Source organism: Ischnura elegans, chromosome 2, assembly GCF_921293095.1.
Source record: "Ischnura elegans chromosome 2, ioIscEleg1.1, whole genome shotgun sequence".
NCBI classification, from domain to species: domain Eukaryota; kingdom Metazoa; phylum Arthropoda; class Insecta; order Odonata; family Coenagrionidae; genus Ischnura; species Ischnura elegans.
Window position 1 is genome coordinate 22,646,646 of NC_060247.1, and position 23,413 is coordinate 22,670,058.

The window sequence follows — 23,413 nt, forward strand, 5'->3', positions numbered from 1 at the left end:
TATTTTATTTGGGAATTTATCAATAATTTCGAAATGACTATAAAAACTGCTGCACGAAAGCCGAATTTATCTTTACATTGGAAAATTTCAATGATTTCCAAGTAATAATTCAAATTAAACTAATATAAACTTATGTTTGTTGGGCGGGTTGGGATCAAATTACTAGTCATGGCGATGAAATCCGCTTCTCCTTTTCCCTTTATTTATCTGCTTTCTGCTGGAGGATTATACTTCACCGGTCTTGCCATACTCGCGGTAAATATCCAGAAAAAAAACTGACGAAGAAATATCTCGAACGTTGCAGTGGTCTCTCCCGAACATTCCGAGCTCTTTTTTCCGGCGGAAATGCGGCGTATTTTGTCCCTCTGGAATGAACTTGCATGATGATTTTGCTCCAGATTCCATTTGGCAGAAGTCGCATTGGTGGTTAGTTTTTCAAATGGAATTTCTGTCGAGGTAACTCGCGATTTCGGATGGAGGTAGAGAGAGAGAAATCTCGCTATTCACATCTGGAAGAAAAAATAAATTAATGGCGTGACTCCAATGCTTCTGCAGCTTATCTGTATTTATTTTGCCGCTTGGGAGTTTTCATTGCACTCGATAAAGAATTGAGTTCCCTTTTTTGCCATTCTCTCGACGTATTGATCGGATTCCTAATCGTTCCAGTTGCATAAGGGCGTATCGTTGGATATCCATTAACGGTCAGCCGACTGCTGGAGGCGATGTTTTTTTTAGTTTTGTTTTAATAAACACTCTCCGTGTCTCTGAAAATGAACACATCGTCGTAATTGCTCACTGTTCATGAAAAACTTTTTCCTACGCTACTTTGCTCTAGCCCTTACTTCTTGGCAAGAGATTTTTTTCTGGGAAAATTATTGCCGTTGGGAGTTCTATAATCGTATTGGTACATTTGATGTTCGAGAATTTTGTTTTATGTTTTGCCTGATCCGACTTTTATCGTCTTATTTTATCGAAGTGTTCGAAGTCACTAAAATTCGTCGAAGGAGGGTGGCATTTCCTTCCAGAAGGGACGAAGCCACACTGAAAACGGTATTAGATACGGTCCGAGAAAGTAAAGTGGAAGCACCCTGGTGCTGGTATTGCTGATTCATAGATTTTATGGAGAAACGAATTTTTTTGTAAAATCATAATGTTAATTTTAATGGAACATGCTTCATATGCAATGTTCCCTCTGTTGCGTGCCTCTAATTATAGCAGGCACAAGCCCGACCAGAATAATATATTTCATCTATATTTTACAATGATTTGGCTCGAATGTTTTTTTTAGTTATTGATTCTCCCAGAATCATAAATGACTGATTGGGGCACACTTAAAATTATCGTTTGAAGAATAGCTTCTATTCGCGGCTTTTATCACAATTTAACTCTTTAAATATATGGATATATATAGCCATCGGTGGATAGCGTGATGAATGACTATAAGCAAAGAAGGAAATGCCAAGGAAATATTCGAGAAATATTATTAACTGATTTTCTACTAAATTTCATTTCAGTTATTTCCCCATCGTCAACTACCCTAAGATTTGTTTGAAAGTAAGGTTAAGCTCTCCATTCCGCTCTCCAGTCTCATAACCTTTTCACTGTGAAGTATTTTTTCTCTTTTATATCCCTAATAACCTACCCTATGTATCTAATTTTGGGCTTCCCTTGCTCCTCTTCCCGGCCGACTGTCCTTCGACGATTGCCTTCATCGTGCCCTATGATGTAGCCGACGATGTTGTCCCGTCTTCCCCATAAGACTTTTAGAAGATTTCACTTTTCTCCCATTCTTATTTGCACTTCCTCATCACTAAATCGGTATTATTTTCCCAACTGGGATTAACAAAGGGGTTGGGGATATGGTGGAAGTAAACCTGGAGTCTTAGATGAATCGATGGATGGCCAATTTAATGCGTCAACAAATCACGAGGTTCGAAAAGAACCCTAAGAGAACTATTTCTAAAAAAAAGTGACCATACTCACAAGGCCACGAACAATGAGCGCTAAAAAGTTCTCATTCGTAAAAAGGACAATTATTGAATGGAATCACGGTTATATAGGGATGTTTAAACCATTGCGTTGTAACGTGCTGGCATTCGAAAATAAATATAATAAAAGTGCGCATTTTCACTTATGATTTATGAAATTTTAATGTAGATTTTAATGTCTTTTAATATTTTCATGTTTCACATTGTTTTATATTTCTTATGATGTAAATTGACTATGCCAACTGATGGTCGTCAATTTGCACGAATCTCTGTAATAATGATGATTTATAACGCAACAGGCGACGCGACGTTGAGAGGGGGTATCGTTATCGCTCAACCGTTCGTTTTTCTTCTTAGGGTAGTAGTTACGCCATCAATTTGAAAAACTCACATTAGAGCACCCTTTTTGAAAATTTCCTGCGTCCCAATTGTAAAAACATACCTCACAATAGTGAGGTAAAATTTTCATATTTGAGATTCAGGAAAACACCGACAAAGGCCTACTTCAGGTATGTGTACCCTGGAAATTGAAAGATTATATTCAGTGTTTCATACAAGTAATGCATCAAAAGTTTAATACCTAATAATAAATATTTAGGGAAGGTAAACAAAATAAATTATTGTTTTCTCTTTTACAAATTTTAATGGCGGACACAAATCAGAAATGAAGTATAAGTAAATGAAATGAGTGGATCTGATATCACATTATCTCGCCATTTAATTTCACGAAAAATTTATTTTGGAAACGCTTAATATTTGGCAGCCTTTGGATTATTTCACCATATCCAATCCTTGAAAACTCAAGTGTTTTCAGTTCTTTCCTTATACAAGCATTATCATAACGGCCTACAGAATCTTTCGGTTATTTAACAGAACGCAATTTTTAATATACTCATCGCGGAAAGCACAATTTTTTGTACGACGATCAATCAAAACTAAGACATATTTTGAAAAATATCTGTGATGAAACTTTTATTCCGAATTAAATCATGGATTTGGACCCAGTTTCGCAAAGATATAAACACGAAAATAAATGAATTCGCAGCGAAAAATTCATTTGACCTGTCTAGGATCAAACTTTTACTCCGAGTTAAATCGTGGATTTGGACCCAGTTATGCAAAGATAAAAACACCAAAGAAATGAATTCGTCGCAAAAAGTTCATTTGAAGCGTCTAGGATGAAAACCCCGGAAATCGGTTGATCCAAGGCTGAGTTCCAGTCAAGTCCAATGGCTTTTTTCGCTAATTATGCAAATGTTTTCGCTATTAAGGTCTGCCTTCGGCGTCTATAAAATTTACTACGTTCTTAGCTATGTTATGTGAACTAAGTATTTTATGAGTTGCTCTGGGAGTTTTTGTAGTCAAAAATCCATGGAGAAAATTTTGATCGAAAGCCAACTACCTCATTTTAAAAGGCAATATACGTAGGAAGGCTCCCCAGATATTCGGAAGCTGCTTTAACCGAGGCAGTAAGCTGGGGCTCATTGCAACGAAACGCATTAGAGTCCCCATGGGGAAATTAATCCGTGCGCCTAGTCTTTTTCCTCCTTTGGGGGAGATGAAAGGGCAATCTTTGCGGGAAAGTCTCCCTTGATTCCGTGACATCGCCAATTCCTCTCTTTTTAGACCCGTACTAGCTCTTAAGTCGTCTCGGACGGGGATTACGCTGCAGAGTACAAAGTTCAGAGATTATCCCTTGACGTTCTTCATGTATCGTGGTTCTTAACAAAGGGCTAGACGGTATTGGATCTCCCGCCAAAAGTCATTGGGGAAAAGTAGAGGCTATTTCGAACTTCACGGCCTTTCTAAAAACAGACATCCGTCTCCTAGTAGCTGAGCGTGTTCTTGGATATATGGCGAATAGGTCACTAGAATCAGATAGTTAGCGTGGTCTCACGCTAATGCTCATCCGACGCGGCCCAACGTAGTGGTGTGGCACTCTTAAATAGAACAAGTTAGTGAGTCTATTTTTAGTATGGGTAGTTTCATTGAGGAGCAAGTTGGATTGGAACCAATGAAATAATTAATATCATGCAACGAAGTTGTTGATGCGGATATTAGATTAGAAGCTAAAAAAAGTATTTAGATGCGTGCCAGGGATTATTTTGATAATGATCAATGTTATGACTTTGGAGCGATGAGATATTTAAACGCCTTATATTAGTAGCAAAGGCCGATTCATCGCAGGATAATGCCGCGGAAATGTTCCTTGCCAAAGATTTAGCGGCTTACATAGACGGTTAGCACTTAAATGGAATGGGAATTGAGCGTTAGAAGGAGCATACTTGCAGTTAATTTGAGCAGATAACAACGAACTCACCTATTATTTAGCACATACTGATTACCGGTATCGGCTCCTTGGCAATTCATTTTCAAACAACTATTAGTTTTTCCACCAAAATGAGTCAACGCAGCATTAACCCGAAAAGCAACTATCAATTTAATAATCGCGGAAGCCTCTGTACCAACTATGAGTTGAAATTTAAAATTAACTGAAGTTTTTAAACCGAAGGAAACTCATTAAACAAGTGTTAAAAAGTAATGATTTTTTAAATCGATCTCTACATAGATTTCCACAAGTGAGTTCATCTACCATCAATTTCTTTTCAATGGCAGGGTATTTGTCTCTGGTTGCACCGAATAATAGATGAACCGATTATTGTTTGCCGACCAAGCGATTAATTTTTGTTAAAGAGGAATCTCCTCTATTGGAAATTACGTTTTTATGTTAAAAAGATAGCATCAAGAAAAACTTCAGAGTTATCCAGTTTTTCTCATTTTTTAATAATTATATATTTCGAAACTTTAACGCACTGTTGTTATATATACATTTTTCTCAGTCTAATTTTAATTTTTCCACGTAATGGAAAACTATTTAATCATTAAGTTCCTTATAGATGACTATTATAATTTAAAAATGGCTGTTTTAGAGCAATCAAAGAATAATTAAATCGTGTCGATTATTAATGATAGATTATCATAAGTCATTATTCGTGAGATAAAATGTAAGGGATTTATAAATCTGGGTAAATACCTTGAGTATTGCATGCATATTTTTACCATATGCTATACGAGGAAAAATATGCTTACAAGAGCGTAAAAAATAGATGTATCAGCGACATAGCTTGTTAATTAAGAGATGGAATTTTTTAGCTCAGTTGTGCTTAAAAGTTAACATTCTTATTGCTCATTCTCATAAAGTTGACAAAGTCGGAGGTTGCGTTGTCAAAAAAAATCGTGTGTTTAAAATGTTCAAGAACAATTTTTTTTCGTATTTATGTACTGAGTGAGTATCCCGTTGAACGTGCAGCAGAAGAATACCATCCAGTGGATTATTCCAGTGGTATTTAAAATAGGAAATCCATTGCTTTTGGCAATGGTGTTCTGTTTCTCGAAGTATTTTTCCCGAGTGAATAACCACTATTCTTATCTAATATGACGCGTGGAACTGCTGCTGTGTACACCGAAGTGATTATCCCCACTAAAGCGCATTCCGAGAATAGTTGAGTAAATGTACTTTCCTAACTATGTTAGCGTATTGCGTTAGTGTGAAATGAAAAAGCATATGAAAAAGAAACACGTTTTTATTGCACGGAGAAATCACTTCTCCTCTTCTTTTTTGCATGGAATGTTGCGAACTGATATGATATATATATATATATATATCTCTTATTGATCGTGGTAGTTTTATCATAGTTCCTGATTACTTAAAACTAACAAAATAATCACTTCATGAAATAGTATGTGAAAGCTATTGGTGACGGCTACTTAAGATCTTTCCATTTCATATTTTTTATATCGATTGCATTTAATCATCATTAAATTAACAAGTTTATTTGCTCTTTTAGTCATGTATCATCCCTTGTTCCATCTTCCGTTTCGTAATCCCTGATTTCGAATAGACCTCGTCCGCATGGCCTTCAAATGACAGCATTGGGTCTCCTTTTCTTTCCGAACCTTTCCTACAGGGGGATTCGTCTTCCTCTGGGAGTCTCTTTTCGTGACCCCAATGCCGTAAATCCTTCCTAAGACCCCCTCAGGTGTGCAGTGTAAAATGGTCCGTTGACATGAAGACCCGGCTTTTTGAGCGCTGCACCGCGTGGTCGACAGACTTTCGGTGATTATTGTGCTTTTAGTCACCTGGTGTATAGGTAATTGGACGTGGCGACCGACAACGTATGATATTTGCTCATTGTGAAAGAGTATGGAAAGAAGTTGGGAGAGAAACCCGTGTTGGAATTAGTATGCTCCTTACGAAAAGTGCTGAGGGATAACGGCTTAGCGTCCCATTCGGCAGACGTAATGCTGTAAGTGCCATCCACTACTAATTGAATCAGGGATCGGGCAATCACGAAATAATGTCAACCGCCGCCGGGATTTGGACGCGAGGCTATAGGGTGGGAAACCAACACTAAGCACCATGCAAACGCTAGCCTCTTCTTTTAATTAAATGATTGAAAGTCCATTTTCGTCACATATTTCACCAAAAGTAGCCTTTTAATCAAGGAGGACACATTCAAAGCTTAGAAGAATCTAATATGGTCTATATTAAAAATGACTTGGTGACATAATTTTACGTGTTTTTCTCTATGATAGAGAGACTTATTGATTATAAGGACATTGCTAAGAGAAAGGAGAGTAGAGTAGGAAGATGAAATTAATGTGTTTGATTAAACTATTCCGTAACCATTGGACAGGACTTGACGTGTAGAGTGCCTTTTGGATAGCCTAATATGGATATTCATTACGTCTGTTCTGAATGAAATGCTTATATAATGATTTCGCTCGCCAATTATAATATTGATTTTTATTTTGAGAACCTCAATAAGCATTCAGGGAGTGGAAAATTTGGCCTTAAAATTCACACGTCACAAATTGAAGACTTCATCTTTTATTGGGGAGAAAATTTTGTTCTCATTCGTTCGTGGGACTTGCGTGAGTTAGGATTGCTGTGCACAAAATTAATCACTAAATATTTTCAGCTCAGCCCTACTCTCTAAATGAATGTGAACCGTCAGCGTCTTATCTTCCCTTTTAATTTGCATGAAAACATTGTGAGTCCAATATTATGATTACCAAATTAATAAAGTTGAGGCAGGTACCAAATAATTGCATGCAATTGGTTACTTAGTATATCGTGCAGGTATGAAAGTAACACATCTCTATGAATCCATTCTACTTATAAATATGGAAATTGATTATTAAGAATTTTGTGATCCGAAAATAGTTGGTGCTGACATCAAATAAAATTTAATAGCTTTTTCCTACTTCCAGGAGGATAGATAAGGTAATATCGTGTCTTGAATACTCTATCTCAGTAATTATACCTTTAATGTTCTAGCCAAGTGCTAATTTCAAAAAGCTACCAGTACTCCGTTCAAGTGCTTTCTCATCTTGCTATTCAAGATATTTTACCGCATTTATGTATGGGTACGGATGATTTCAAGATATTTCAACAGTTCAATATTCTATTCTTGTCGAACAGTCGGGGAATATCATTTGAATTACATATCTCCGATGTCATTTCCTCTCCCCTTTAGCCCCTGCTTGAACGAACGATGGAGGTTGATGCTATTCCTTTATTTTACTGTTGATCCCGGTGAATTAATCTTCCTTCCAGAAGTTTTTTCGTATTGAGTGCTGGCAATTCGAAAGTCCAGTTCCTATCGCTCTAAACAGCATATGCAACTCAAATCCATGGTTATTCGATGTTCAACGATGTTATTATTTCGGGTTTTAAAATTGACTAATTTTGGGAAGACAATGATCATTCATTTATTCCAGACGCGCAATGTGATTTCCTTCAAACCGCGTTGTGAAGGTTGGTTGTTACATTGAACATTATTCTTGTGGAGTCTTTAAAATAAGTCGATATGATAAAATAGTAACTAATGACGTTATATTAGACCAATATTCGCCGACCTCGGTGGCGGTGGGGTATAGGGGGCCTGCCAAACCGAAGCACGCGGGTTCGAGTCCAGCCCGGGTGGGTTGTCCCTACCCAGGGCATGGTTGTGTGTGATAGCCGTTGTTCCATGTTATACCCCCCGATGTAAAAGGCCTTAAATGAGCTGTTTTCGAGGCGATGGAAATAAATGAATAAATAAATATTTAATTGGATAATAATTTCGGCCTAATTTTATTCTATCCAATATGTAAAACAAACTTTTTCTGAAATTGACATTGAAAAAATTACTTCAAGTCAGCGCTCTGTGAGGGTTACCATTAGCTTTCTTACCCATTTCAACTTACTATTTATTTTTATAATCCTTACTAAAACAATAAACATATTATCTCTGTTTTTATGTAAATTTCCCTAACTTGTATAAGAACATGAATAATAAAACTAATAATGAAAACATTAATTGTATTAAACATGAAAAAGAGTTATGCTCAAAGAGTTATTTACGTCCAATTCAACTGAAGTGATCACTATATTATTTCGTGAAAATGGCGTAAAATAACATGTGCATTCAATTGAAATCGAATTGGTTGGCAAAGTTACTTTTTCATCTCTCTTAAAATGATGAGTACAGGCTTCAGTCGACTTTCTCCGACCGTGTTTGAAGTTCTTCCCCTACGCTGTCAAATTTCATTTCAATAATTCAGACACCGGTTTGGTTAGCAATTTGAGAAAAATTTGAGACCGATATATTCAAACGATTCAAATGAATGCCCAAAAGGACGTATATGAAAAATAAACGCGATCAGCCCTCGTGTGGTATGCGTCGTGACCGCCATCTGTTGTAACCACTACGCACTTTAAAAAGCTGCAGTTTAAAATACCTCTTGGTGAGGATTCCAAATGGTCCTATTACGCCGTGCGAGGGCAGTGCAGACATGAACAGTGAATAGGGAATTTTAGAGAATTGTTCATTTTCGAACGGCTTCATTTCAGAAGTCAGTTCATTTTGGAACTTCCCTTCTTTTTGAACCATATCAATTAGAATTGGAAGAAAAATAGTATAATTTTAACTCACGAGCTGAATAATGTAAAATGTAGTGTGGGGAACAGGATTTAAACAATATTTAAAAATTAATGAGAAGTATTTATTCGAAAAATAGATTTTATCTTGCATTTTTTCTCTCTTTCTGCACTGTTTTACTTTTAATTCAAAACGTGAATTTCTCAAGGACACATATATGTTTCATAAATGTATGTGGAAAACCGTATGGTGTATGCATCATTTTGCCTAATTGGTGTAGCAATGCATTTGAATTAAAGTAAAGGAGATAAATGTAAAATTTGCTTCACCCAATAGAGAGTGTTTAAGGATATCTCTTTTTAATCACCACAAGTCAAAGTTGTCATTATAACGAAATTTGTCAAATACTGAATAAAAATTTCACTCAGCAGCAGCCCTTTTACTGGTTGAGCAAAGTATTGTTAGTTACTGAAAAATATTCATCATGTTTTATTTTATAGGGATCGTAATTTTTGATCTCGAGTCTCGAGTTGAAAACTACTCGCGAGTATCGAGCCGAGTTGAGTCGAGTATGGTAATTTTTGGACCAGGCAATATAGCAATGCATGCTCTAACATATTCTCTTTTTTGAAATCCCCTTGTAAATTTTCAACTCTGAATGCTTTCCGTGATGCAAAAAGGAAAATACTATGAGGAGTGTTGATGTAATTGTGTCAGCATGAGGAAATGAATAAAAATTAATGTGTCTTAAGCAGTTCCACGAGTACTGTTGAAATGAATTAAGCTCTAGTAATGAGTCAAAATTTCAATGAATATACGTATCCAAACAGCCAGAAAGAGCCCGAGTAAATGCATTTGTACAATTGTAAAAAGATTATATGCGTAGATGAATCATATGATATTTGATCCTTTCAAGTTCTCATGCAGAAAAAAAATTGTTTTTTATGTTCAGGCAGGAGGCTTTGATGTCTCCATGTTACAGTATTACTGCTTACAGAAAATGGTCTTTCGCTACAAACTAGAGTGGGCCGGACGATTAATTTCTTGCGAAAATTGCAAGATTTGGGAATCTTGAGAATTAAAAAAAATTAAAAAAGTTTTTTGGATATTGAATCTTCGTGGAATTTAAGTTGACGAAGTGAACTAATTATACAACTTATCTTTAGCTTTGTAGTCTGGGTCATATACAGATAATGAATGAGTCGCCTATACCTCCAATCCACTCCTATTTTCTTGAGAATATCCATTATTTTTACTCAGTCTAATGTATCAAATGCATTTTCAGAATCCACGAATCCAGGCGTATACGTCCTTGTCATATTCTGGGTTCCTCTCTAACAGGGACCTCATTACCGCTAATGCATCACGAGTTGACTTTCCTTCTCTGAAACCAAACTTATCTTCACCCAAATTCTCGTTTGCAATCGCCTCTATTCGTCTGTTTAACTTCCTCAGAACCACTTTCGCCGCGTACAGTTTAACAGTCCTATGATCTTCTCATTCAACAGCTTTCTTCTTTTTCGGACTTATAGCCGACTTCAAGAAATCCTCCGGCCAACATCTCTCCTTATAGATCCTGCGTTCTTGCTGGGAAGGTCTTCTCTCAACATCCCTCCTAGATTCTTTAGATGCTCACACCTTTTGTGGGTGGCCCAACAAGGAGTAATTTAGAATTAATCCCTCCAATTCAGCTCTAAGGGTCATAGGAGCGCGCAAGTCTTTCCACCGCAGCAAGGTTGTAGCCCAAGAGAAAGGAAGATAGTCCATAAACTATGCAATTTGAAAAATTATTTCTCATCGCCATTATGTCAACTATCTATCGACTTAAACGAGCGTCTTATGATCAATTCTCTAGGATGAAAAATAAGGCATTTAAGAATTGCATAGGGAGTGCGCTCATCAGACGCGGCAACGCTGCTGAGTGGGCATTCCGATGGGGCCTTTTGTAGCGGGATTTCTGAAGCTAGGACTACGCGTGGCTGGGACGCTGCTTCGCATAAATACACCTTTGTTGTATTCCGAAAGACAGAACGCAACATAGAATAAACAATATAGATCTCCGACCCGAGTGGCTAGGCCGAAGTCTCGAAGACTGGGTATAGGCACCAAAGAGTAGAAACTCAAGCGTTGGCTTTGGAAGATGTTTATTAAGCCCTGGCCGTAGCGTAGCAGGGCCTCCGGCTGTACCTTCGAGATTGTTCCCCGAGTACCAAAATTCTGGGGTATTTATACGATTCTCTGGACCATGAGGCTGCAGTGGGAGGCGTGAGAAGGGTCCTTTGCGAAGGATTCCCACGGAAACAGTTTCTCAGGGAGAGCAACTGCAATATTCGGCCAGTGTGCAGGTGGCCTATTAAGCAAAAACCCCGTATTTAATATTTGAATCCCAACACGGTTTGGGAGGACGTCTGCCAAAATTATGACGCCTGAACAGTGGACCAGACCACCTGGAAATGAACAGCTGAACCTTAAAAACTCCCCTTTACTCTAAGCGTGACCCTCGGACACTCCCACGCCAGCCCCAAGGATTTATTAAGTACCATCACAGTTTCCTCCCAGGTACTTACAGCTAGAAGAGGGGGCGACATACATAACATCTTATCACGATAATCACTCTTTGCAATAAGAAGGTATGTCCTTTGACTCTCAACGTCTTTATCCATAAGTTCTGAAATAACTAAAGATCGTGCACCATGACCACAGTAACGTAGGGATGAATCCTAGCGAAAGTACTCGTCGCGACCGCGTTTCGGGGATCTGTTCGTCGAGAGCTTATATCACACCTTACATTTCATGTTGAAAAGTGGGTTATTTTCATAATTATTAGAGGTGCTAGTTAATACAATAATCTAAGCTTCTCACCTAAAATTTTGTCTTTCTTCTTAACACTTTACTATCAGTTTAATAAAGTTTGCTGATGACGGGGAAATAATATCTTCATTATAGATTATCAAATCATCAACACTGTTCCTGAACATATCTAGGGTCAGATGCAATATGAAGCTTTTTCATTTAAGATTCGATTAAAGTCAACGATGACTAAACTAGAAAATGTGGAAAATATATGCAAATTAATTACCTTAGAGTAAATTTATATAAAATTTGAATCAGAATTTACGCTAGCTGTGTAATTAAATTTGTCCTTTTTTTTGCAAAACAAGTTTCGTGTTTATGGCTATTTATATTTCAGAGAAGGCTTGCACCTCATTGGCATTATTTTAGGAGAGTACTAATTACATTTTCACCATAAAAATATTGTAATGTCCTGCCAGGTTTGTTTCGATGTTAAATGCGTTTAAAGTAGTCAAAGGTCGAAGAAAAATAACACTTTAAAATAACAATTTCCTGTATCATTACTATTACCTTTACCATTACCATATAACCATTACCTTAAAACTGTAATAGATATAAGTTGATATTTTTAAAAACATTTTTGAAGGCTTGATGTCGCTAATGTTCTTCGAAAAAGTCGAGACACTCGACTTTGAAGTGAAATTGACTGATTAAAATAAATTAAACTGAAAACGAAATGGAATTTATTCCGAAATATTCTAACAGGAAATTCGTCATGGAATCAAAAATTGTTTTCCGGCTAGTTATAAAAATTGGCGTGTATTTTTGCATTAAATTTTAATGATAATTTTTCTATGAACCCTCACATGTAGTAATATGAAAGACTATATTATTTTGAGAATGAACTATTAGTTTAAGGTGACAGAGAAGAAACGGAAAAATCATCAGTTTGTTCTTTTGAGTATTTATCAATAAGGAATTGAGGCGTATCTTAACGTGGACTATCTAAAACGAAACAGTGAAATAATTCCAAGAAATAGAATAGAAAGGAAATTTTCCTTTTCATATTAAAAAAACGATGTTATCACTAAGTCTACGATTTGAGACGCCCACGTCTGCAAAAGAAGAGACCTACCCCAGTTGCCAGTCACGGGCTGGTTTGGACTGCTAATTATCCGCGCATTTAGAATGCATACGGGAATTTAATTTACTAATTGGAGGCGGGAAAGAAAATCTGTCGGGTTTGCATGTTTTGGCTTTACCTCGTACGCAAACAAATTTTCGAGCCGATGGAAGGACTCCTTCAACTCGCTAAATTCGAGATTATCATACAAGCCTAGGATGTAAATTTTTATTCTACGATCATTCACACTGCTTAATGCGATTTGTGAAATTATGCACGAATGTGAATGCTTTGATGAAATGCCCTTTACTGGCATCTACCCGCTTTTCAACGCGATGATGACGGTCTTTTATTGAAATCTGGTTCGCTTTAAGTTACTTTTAATGGAATTAGACACAGATTATCTTTTGATAATATTAGAGATGACATTAGTAACTTTAAAATAAAACTCAATTTTACGTCATTATTAAGTCAAAATTATCTTAAATACCTTGAGAGAGACCTTAATGATCTAAATATCGTGAGAGTCTCTCAGAATAATTATCTAGATGAACATCAGTTTTGAAATTTACTGTTATTAGTATTACTCGGTGATAAGGCAGTGCGGGAAAGAGACAAAACCATTTCGTTAAGTCACGGAAGATATGCTTTTCCAGCTGACACTGAAATTAATTCATTACCTCTTCACGCGATATCTCACAAGAGCTAATTGCTTTTCGCAATCTTTCGGGTTTAAATGAATATAGTGAACTACGAAAAACATTGTGGAATTAAAATCGAATTTTAAGTGAAATAAACGTCATGTTACGTGTAGTTCCAATGTTTGTTCAATTTTGATATCATGAAGAATACTTTTGAAAAATGTCACTATAAAATCTAAAAACAAGAAATATGAATGCTTTACTTCATATGGCATACTTATTCAACTTACACAATCGGGGTCCGTGACTATGAATTGCGCAGAAGTGGGTTCTCATACATAGTCACTACCGTAAGAATGGAATAGAAATTCAAGTTAGCGATTCCATAAGGATTGAGTAGTTATGGCACCAGCCGCGTTTATTATTATCTCGTAATATTATTTTTTCGTGGTAAATCATTAAAAATTTAATGATGTAATCGTAAAGTCACTATGGCTAAAGAGGTTTTCGGCTTCTTTGAAGGTCTGGGAGCGTTGGATATCGAGTAGTGATATTCCCTGTTCAAGGATAAAATTGAAGTTTAACATTTTCAAGAGAGGAATTATTTATTAGAGATATATTAAAAATTTTAAGTTTTTCCACCATTTCCACAATAATATTTCTCCGGACAAATAGATATTTATCATTATGTATTGTTACCTCATTGTAATTATTGTTCTGAAAAGCTTCCTTGAAATTTTGCAATTGACTCATAACTCATGTCGTTTAATGATCGAATTTCACATTCATACCGCACACTTGCATTGCGTATGCTAACTTTACAGGCTTTCATTTTATATAAGTTGTAAAAAGCGTTATTTGAATTGAAATTTTGAAATAATGAACTTAATTCATGTTTTCCTAGCACATACGAGAATAATTTATTTCTTAAATATGTAATTCATTTTTTAAAAACCTGATACTTCTCTTTTTTGTGAGAATTAATGTAAGTAGAAATAAAGTTTCCCATCAAAATATAAAAAAAAAAAACATTAATACCAGCGAAATAATCGTAGTCAGCCAATCAGACCCATCGGAAATATTGCGTGTTATTGGATTTAGCAATTTCAATGCCCGTGGCTGGTGCAGAAACAAAAAACCGGAAAATGCACTTTTTAAGTATGTACGTTGAGAATTAGAGTTGTGCGTCGTCAATGGAAATGGATTCCTGGTATATTATTGAGTATTAAGAGAACGTAACACTTCCGCTCGACCGATATTTTTTCGCGGAGTAATTCTTGTTGAAATGTTAGGCTATCATTTTGAATATGTCGATTTATCTAGCTTTTAACTTCAGTAATTTCTGGAAGGAAAATTTTTTATACTTGAGATAAAGCCAACTGTTGTCAAGGGTCTACTTACTGTATCCTGAAGATTTCAGAATAATAGCATAGCATTTTAAACAAGTATTGCTTCACGGAAAAGACAAAATACAATCACTCGAGTTGGAATGATGCGCCCTCCTAAGGCCGCTTTACGGGGCACGCACATGCACAATCTGACGTGTGTACTAAGGCGCAGTCAAAATTGCTCCGTACAAAGCGGTGAATTTCTATAACACATGCAAGAATGCGTGGAAGTGAAGTGGCATAATAGCCCCTGTCCTAATTTTGTTCATGCATTCGCGCAAATGCACGCTATTTTAGAAATTAATGTAATTCTAACTTGCGAAATTCCGTGCCCCGTGTAAAACGGCCTTTATGCTGATAGAATTAATCTCAAGGATGTATTAGCACTTAATAACTCTCCACCTTGATTCCTGTTTCTCCAGTGGTGGCCTGAGCAACCTGCTGTATTACTGCGCCCTGCCGGAGTCGTACAGCAGGGCGGAGAGGGAGCGACGGAGCAGCGGTGGTCGGAGCTGCGGCATCCGCAGTCGCTCGGAGCCGTCGGCCGTGCTGCTGCGGCTCTACGGCCAGACGACGGGCGGCGGGTCGGTGGGCGACAAGGCCATCGAGGGCCTCATCACGGAGTCGGTCATCTTCGCGCTCCTCTCGGAGAGCCAAAGGGGGCCCTGCCTCTTCGGCGTGTTCCCCGGCGGACGCCTTGAGGAGTACATCCCAGTGAGTACCACGGACGGAGAGGTATACACAGGAGCGGGCATTACATATTCCTACTCTTGCATTCTTAATGCCCATTCCTATTCTTGCCGCTGTGCTGCCAGGGGTCGACTGACTACCCAAGGGCCTCGGCGACAACGGGGTCAAAAGGCCCAATTGGGCCAATCCCCCCCGAACTAATTGTGAGAGGACAAATTTGGGTTAGCATGTTTTTACGATAAATAATCGAAGTGATCAAAACAATCAATTTACAGTTCAAAGTTACAGTCTTTCCAGTTCTTCCGTGGTTTCGAGAAATCATGACAATAATGCTATTATTGGAAAATGAAAGAATAAACTTTGTTAGGTTCACTAATATATTTGAAAAAGCACGACCCGGGTTTCATAACATAGTTACATCGTCAGGATATGTTATGTAACCCGGATGGTGATTTTTCAAATATATTAATGAACTTAACAAAAGTTTATTATTTCATTTTCCATTATGGAAAGGTTTCACACAGTTAATCCTGAAATCATCACTTAAATGTTATTTTTGTCTGCCTTAAAAGCTAACTTTCTTTCCAACAAATGTGAGAAATGAACCAAAAAGGGAGCAAGATGAGCCCCCATCCCCCGATGCATCTTTATAATTTCAATGTTAGAGTGCTGACGAGCGCAAGAAGGAAGATAGATGAGCCGCGACCACAGCAGGGTGGCACGTGTTCTTTCTTTTTTAAGTTCACATACTTACAGGGTCCACGGAAAAAAACTGTTGCTAGGTCGCACAGCTCCTCGAAGCTTTCCGCGGGCTTAGCTAATTCCAACCAAGGCCCCGTAAGATCGGCTTTGAATCCCGCCCTGGCCATTCCGCCGCTGTTTGAAGCCAGGGGGCGTGGTAACACATCCCATCCGCTATTTTTTTCTACCTCTGGTGAAATAAATACAGAGGCTATTATGATGAAAACGCCAATGAAAATCAAACGTGCCTACAGAATAGGTACTACAAGGGCCTCAAATTAAAGCAAAAGTGACGTTTTTTGAACTCGCACGCTTGCGAGAAACAGTGAAACTGTTGATCAATATGGCTTCTGCCGCCTTCAAGTTGAAGCACAAAGGCCCTCTATGCTCTCTACCGCTCCCCTTCCTAATCATCTTTGACAGTATACGTGAGCAGATGAGCTCCGTTTAGCACTTTAAAACAAAGGGGTAGTTGTTCCCAAAATCAACCCGCAATAGGGACTTCACACTATTTATATTTTCACCTGTATAGGAGTCAATTCATGACGTAGTTTACAGCTAGTTGTTTCGGGTGGCACAAACAATCTAAGTTATAATATTTGTCAACGGCGTGTAAAATTTTATAATTTAAATTAGCTAAAGGGTTGCAAATATTGGCGTAAAATTTCGGTAGTGTAGAGTACATTATTTGTAGGCACTTTAGATAATCCTTTTAGCTCCATTAAATCGTTAAGAAGATAAATTCCAGTGAAAATATGTAATTTTGAAATTTTAATTTTCATTATTATATTTTTTATTCGTAAATTATGACGATGAATTATGAATAATTTTTAATTTGGATTTTTTTGTCAGGCACGTCCCTTGAGAACTCGGGAGTTGGCTGATCGTCGCTTAAGCCGACTTATTGCTGAGAAGTTAGCGCAGATACATCTGATGAAAGTTCCCATCAATAAGGAACCACGATGGCTATGGGATACTATGGAGAGGTGAGTAATATAATGATTCCAATTGGTAATTATATGGCACCTTACTGGCTTCAATACGTTGTAAGGATCGGTTAAATGCTAATGATAATGTTTCCTCGAGGGACTAGAATATTTATTCAGTGTTAGTAGGTATATGCGGTTAAAATCATTGATGTTTCTCTGAATGTATAGTTTTAATGTGCTAAATATTATGAAGAAATGGAGTAATAAAAGGTAGCGTGCTTACCAGAATGTTGGCAGACCCAGGAGCAAATCTCTGTCTTACAGCATATCCTATAAAAGTGAGGTACAGCGAGAGTGAGAATATTCCTTGGATATGGTGGATATTTTTTTTCTGTTCCAGTAAGGTGTGAAATATTGCCTCCTGGTTTTGCTCTTCCTAAATCCGCCATTGCAATGTTGAAAAAATGAATCATGTCAATGAAATATTTTTCACCAAATTTTTGTGATTCCCCAAAATTCTTAGAACGAATATGGAGAATTTTATTAAGAATATTAGATGGGTCATTCCATACAAAATCGACCAGAAAGTTGGTCAAATCGAAACTCATGGTAGCTGATTTCGACCCAATTTTGCAAATCATCATTTTTTGTTGCAAAGCCAAAACCTCAAAGTCTTTTGAATAATGAAGTTACTGTTTACAAGATATTGCAATGCTGTAAAACTAAACGAAAAAGTATTCGCATCAAACATCAAATCTCCAGAAAAATGGAAGATAGATAAGAATGTCATGGATAATTTTAAAGGTGGCACAAAAAATCAAATTTATATCATGAAAATTGAAATAATTAAATAAATTGAATTGAAATTTTCAAATATATTTTAGAAGATGTTCGCACCCCTTCGATTTAATTATTTTTCATGTCTCAGGTAAAACGATCTAATTAAAAAAATTGGTGGGGTTAATTTTTCACGTAAAAATAAAGTTTTTGATCTACACCTACATAATTCCCTGCAAGCCAACTCGGGGGTGTTTGGCAGGGGGTGACCAATCACCAACATGCGGCATGCAATTGATTGAAGGCTTAACAGTTTATTTTTAAAACTAATCAACAACGATGATTTTAGAGCGGTGATTTGAGTAATAATAACGAAAGTACTGATAGTATTATGTTTGTCTTGCAGGTGGCTCGCCACAATCCACGAATATTCAGCCAGCGGTCTAATCCCTGACGCTTCGAAGTCGGCAATGCAGCGCTTCATGGGATACGGTCTGAGAAAGGAGCTGGATTGGCTGAGGTGAATGGATCCCCTTCGTGGTAAACAATACATTTTCCATGACGTGTACCGAAAGTGTTGACCTCACCAAGGCTTTTCTTTCTCAGAGGATAAATGATGATGTGTGGGAAGGAAATTAGTCATCTCTGGCGGGCGTCATTCTATTCGGACCGCATCATTGTCCCCGCGCTACCCATTCGGGGCCCTCCTAAAAGATTATGTCGCTCACTGATCCGTAAGTTAGTGACCTGTGTTGAAAGTGATTTGATTGTGGCTCGTGGACTGCGGTGGATAAATAACCTTGTATTATTCATTTAATTTCATCAGGCAATCATTCAGTTGTGAAGCATCTCTTCCTAGTCCCATGAACTTGGAGAATCATATATTCAGTTAAAAAAAAATGGTATAGATACCCTCTCAAAATTAAGAAAAATCTGAAATTCCGTAAAACGTCTAATACTACCCTAGTTAGCTTTAACATTTTTACCAAACTATTCGCCGATTCATAAGATAATTTCTTATATTTTTCATCCTTCTAGTAACATGTTCGTTCGCATCTGCGTGAGATGAATAGTATTTAGTAAGCCTTACTTCATACAATAAGGGCCTTATTTGTCTTCAACGGTGGCTCAATATCCATTCTATATTTATTAGTATGAGGGTGGGTATATTTTTTTAATAACTTCTCCAATTCGGCATTATTTTTACTTTCATAGACATTTAAGTATTAGATTAATGCTGCAATAAATACCCCTTCTTACTATAAATCATGTAACCTCTCTTTCGAAGGGCGAAATATATTTCATCATGTGTTAGCGATTTGACCCCAAAATGCTTCACCACTGACGAGTTTAAGTGAATTAAACACTACGAATCGGTCGTTTACTTTGGCGTCTGCCGATTATTTATAAACTTACAGGACCTTTCCCGCAGATTACTAAATATCCTTTTCAACTCACCTCATCATTCACAACGTTCGTAAATGTACATTGCTGGACGCATTCCTCACGGACTCTATTACATCCACATCCGTCCGCGGGCCATCCCACAATTTGCCTTTACTATTTTTAATCCACCACGTCTCCCTAACCCAACTGACCTGCGTATTTCTTTCCTCTCTTATCCAACAGGGAGTACCTCGTGTCGATCCGTTCACCGGTCGTCTTCTGCCACAACGACCTGCAGGAGGGCAACATCCTGTTGAGGACGGAGGAGGGCGCCAAAGGACCCGGGGCCCCCATGAAGGAGCTGGGCCAGCACGAGCCCGTCGAGGCCTCCGGGGGCGTCGAAGGCGGGGGCGGTGAGGCGGGGGACGGCGGTGGGGCCGGCGGCGGCCTGTCCGAGGAGTATCGAGAGGCGGAGGAGCGGTGGTACCACGGGTTGGCGGCTTCGGGGGCGGCGGCGGCGGCCCTGGAGACCGAGTCGGAGGAGGACGAGTGCGAGTCTGGCGTGGAGGAGGAGGAGGATGAGGCGGAGGTGGATCATCGGCAGCTGGTCGTCATTGACTTCGAGTACTGCTCCTACAACTACCGCGCATTCGACTTCGCCAATCACATGTGCGAGTGGATATACGATTATAGCAACGAGAAGCCACCTTACTTCACGGCGCGCTCGAAGAATTTTCCCACCAAAAAGCAGCAGGTTTGTGGTGATCAGTGGCGCCGACTCCATGGGGCTTGAGGGGGCCCGAGCCCCCTCAATAATTCGTTATGGGTGTGAGGAAAAAATGTGTCAGGCTTGTCGATTTTCCCCCTAGTGTCCAGATATCGAGATTGTAATTATAAGGGTTATAATGTTGATCATACGACTCTTCTAAAATGCTTAAAAAACTTAAAACTCACTATTTATAAAATTTCCCGAGGAAAGATCCCCGGTTTGGGCCCCACCAATATTTTTTATAAGTCGGCGTCCCTGGTGGTGATATCGACCAAAAAAAACATACAAATATTTTCTTCAAATACAAAGATCCTAAGAGAAAATTTACAAGACCCATGAGAGTTAAGAATACGATTACGATGGTTATAATTTTGCGGCTGTTTCATCATAAACCGTATGTTCGGCATCCTCATCCTCGGTGTCCAAAAAAATTCGATGCAATTTTGTGCATTTCATTATTTGCTTGCCAGTGGTTTGAGTTAGTTTCTATTTATTAAAAGTAATAGATTTAGTCTACATCAAAATACGAAAGATGTGGACTTTCTTAGAGTCGTTCACTCTGAAATCATGGCGGTAGTAAATATAAATTTAGTGTTAATTATCTAGTTATTTCAATTTTTACTTGTGAAAATGAGGTTTTAAAAAGGAAGACAAGAATATGCATCGTGTTTTCTGTATATTTTAAGCCGGGCGTGTGAACAGTGCGGCGCGGTGGTGAAATTCAAATAATGTGGCATATCTGGAAATGGAATCACTCGCTTTTGAATTTCCTAACCTCCGTGTGGACAGTGGCGTTTCCACGATTCTTAATTTCCATGAAAAGGTTACAGCGATACATGGCTGGCCTCTTTATTTGCTGAGGGTGACAGCTTATATGATATTGAGCTTAAAGGAAAGCATTAGCAAGTGAGGCCAATTGCTGGTACTAAAACTACCTCCATGAAATTGACAAGGATAGCGTGGTGGTCTAAACACGGGCTCTGAAAGCTAAAGGTAGTGTGGTGGATCGATTACAGGTTCTGGTGATTTTTTATCATGGATAATTATATGGAGATGTGCCTTTTTCTTAGATCCAACGAGAAGTGTTCGGGCGGATTTTTATCGCATCATTGAATAATTGTGGTACTCTTTATAAATATTAATCAATGCATACATAACAGCAAGCGCACACCATACAACCTGTGTATAGCCGAGTATCCGTTCTTATGACGTAAATCATAGTTAACATTGTTACCAGAAAAATTTCAAGTTTTCCAGTATATTGAAGGTGAATCAGTAGTACTTACTGCATCTATATTGAAGGAATTATGCTGAGGCATTCCCAGTACCAGTTGATTTTGCGGCTGTGTTTGATCATTAGCGGTATGTTCGACATTTTCATCCGCGGTATGTTGGAAATTCGGTATTGTGCATCTCGTATTATTGCCAGTGTATGTAGTTTGTGTCAGTCCATTTTAATAAAAAACTGTGTCCAAATAAAACTATGCTACAATCTCTATTTTTTGCTATTGGAGGCAAAAAATCAGTCTTGGACACAGAGCAAAATTGGGTGCAACTGCTAATTGGCTGAAATCAAATTTAAAAGCATCTCTCTGAAATTCCAATGAAACATTATAGCAAATAAAGAGAACTACATATAATGAATTAGTAGTACAACCTGAAAAACAAGTTGAACTTAAATAATAAAGTAATGTTGAACAAATATTTAGTATCTGTTCATCGCTAATGGTAGCTTACCTATCGGGCGTTGATTGACCTTTCTGGGTCCTTTGTGGTCAAGATCGAGTTTCAAACAACATGAAGATATAATCTCTTCCGCGCAAAAGGCAATTGTTGTTGGTTTTCTGATACGGCTTACCTGGTACTTTCGAATATGCTGCTGCAAGGCATACAGCTCTCCCGCGATAATTATCCTCCATTGACGGCAGTTCTTCGGAACAGTTTGGAAATTGTTGTCGGCAAAAGTAAACGAAAATAGCGACGGCAATTCCAAGGAAGAGATTCGAATCTATTCTTCCTCCCTTACTTTCGTGGCAATGAAAGCAGTTCCCTGGAACGAGGTCGAAATTAACGTCCAAAGACTCAAAGGACACTGAAGTGAAATCATGCAATGAACAAGTGACTTTGACTCTGAATTTTAGGTTCAATTTATTTTTAAGGCTTTACTACTTATTTAATAAATAATTCTTTTTTGGTTAATGCCGCGTTGACACAGTGTTGGTGGGCGACAGTTTCGGGCGGATTTCAGGAACCTTCTTCGGGTCCAAAAGTCAAAACGTTATTTTTCATGTTCAAAAAGTTATTTTTAAAACTACAAGTACTGATTCAGTACTTGTAGTTGTCTGCATTAAAAATCATTGCAGACCAATTTATGGCTTTATTATTTCAAGTAAGATATAATGCTTAATTGAAGTTATAAAACATTTCTTCTAATCCCAAAGGCATATTGGAAATTATTAAATGATCGTAACAACGGAAAAAGGGAGCAATTTCTCTCAAACAAATTTCAATCATTAAAATCAAACAGAGAAAATCAACGACCTATTTAAATGAAGACCTATACATTGAATTAATTAATTGAAGTTACTCCATCAGTTATGCAACTCGCCCTGCTGCTAAAGCCTTCGGGATATCTAGATTACAGGGGCGATACGATCGATAATTTCTTGACCTCGAGTGCAAAATAAAAACTGCGGCTTATCTGTTGACTGATTACGTAGCTTCTCGTATTTCTAAGATTTCCTTGTTGACGGCTCTACTTAGTGAACGTTTTTACGTTGCCCTCACCATAATGCCATAATGATCGTTGTTTAACATCAACATGAGTTATATATTTATTTCCCCTCATAAATCACGTCGAAATTAACGAATAAAATTATTTATAAAATCAAGGACAACGTCTTAATGTAATTATATATTTCCGAGATGATATTACAAGCCACGTTAGGATTGTCGCCCGGCGGATGAAGTTGATCTGTTATCTTAATCTGTGTTAAAGCTATCTACTTATTAGTTATTCTTAAGTAAATTTTATGGTAGGCAACTATTCGGCAGCATTGACAATACTTTTTTTTACAAATTTCAAAATTTTAAAAATCATTGGTCATTTACTAACCATGCTATGAATTTCATGCCAGCCGATGGAGTGAACCTTAAGATTACACTCTAGGATCTATTATTTCTTTTATATTAGGAATTACCATACCGTATTCTTTCATTCAAGTCAGTAAAATTTTATAAATTTACCACCCGTCATTTTCCG

General features: G+C 37.7%; 1 protein-coding gene across 1 annotated transcript in view; it reads left to right on the forward strand.

The window, feature by feature from the left end:
- Positions 1-23,413, forward strand: part of LOC124153468 (choline/ethanolamine kinase-like) — a 35,025-nt gene that overhangs the window by 4,175 nt on the left and 7,437 nt on the right. The window contains exons 2-5 of the mRNA XM_046526637.1: positions 15,282-15,573; positions 17,143-17,276; positions 18,403-18,516; positions 19,626-20,136. Coding sequence (XP_046382593.1) covers positions 15,282-15,573; positions 17,143-17,276; positions 18,403-18,516; positions 19,626-20,136 — 1,051 coding nt within the window. The remainder of the gene's footprint in view (positions 1-15,281; positions 15,574-17,142; positions 17,277-18,402; positions 18,517-19,625; positions 20,137-23,413) is intronic.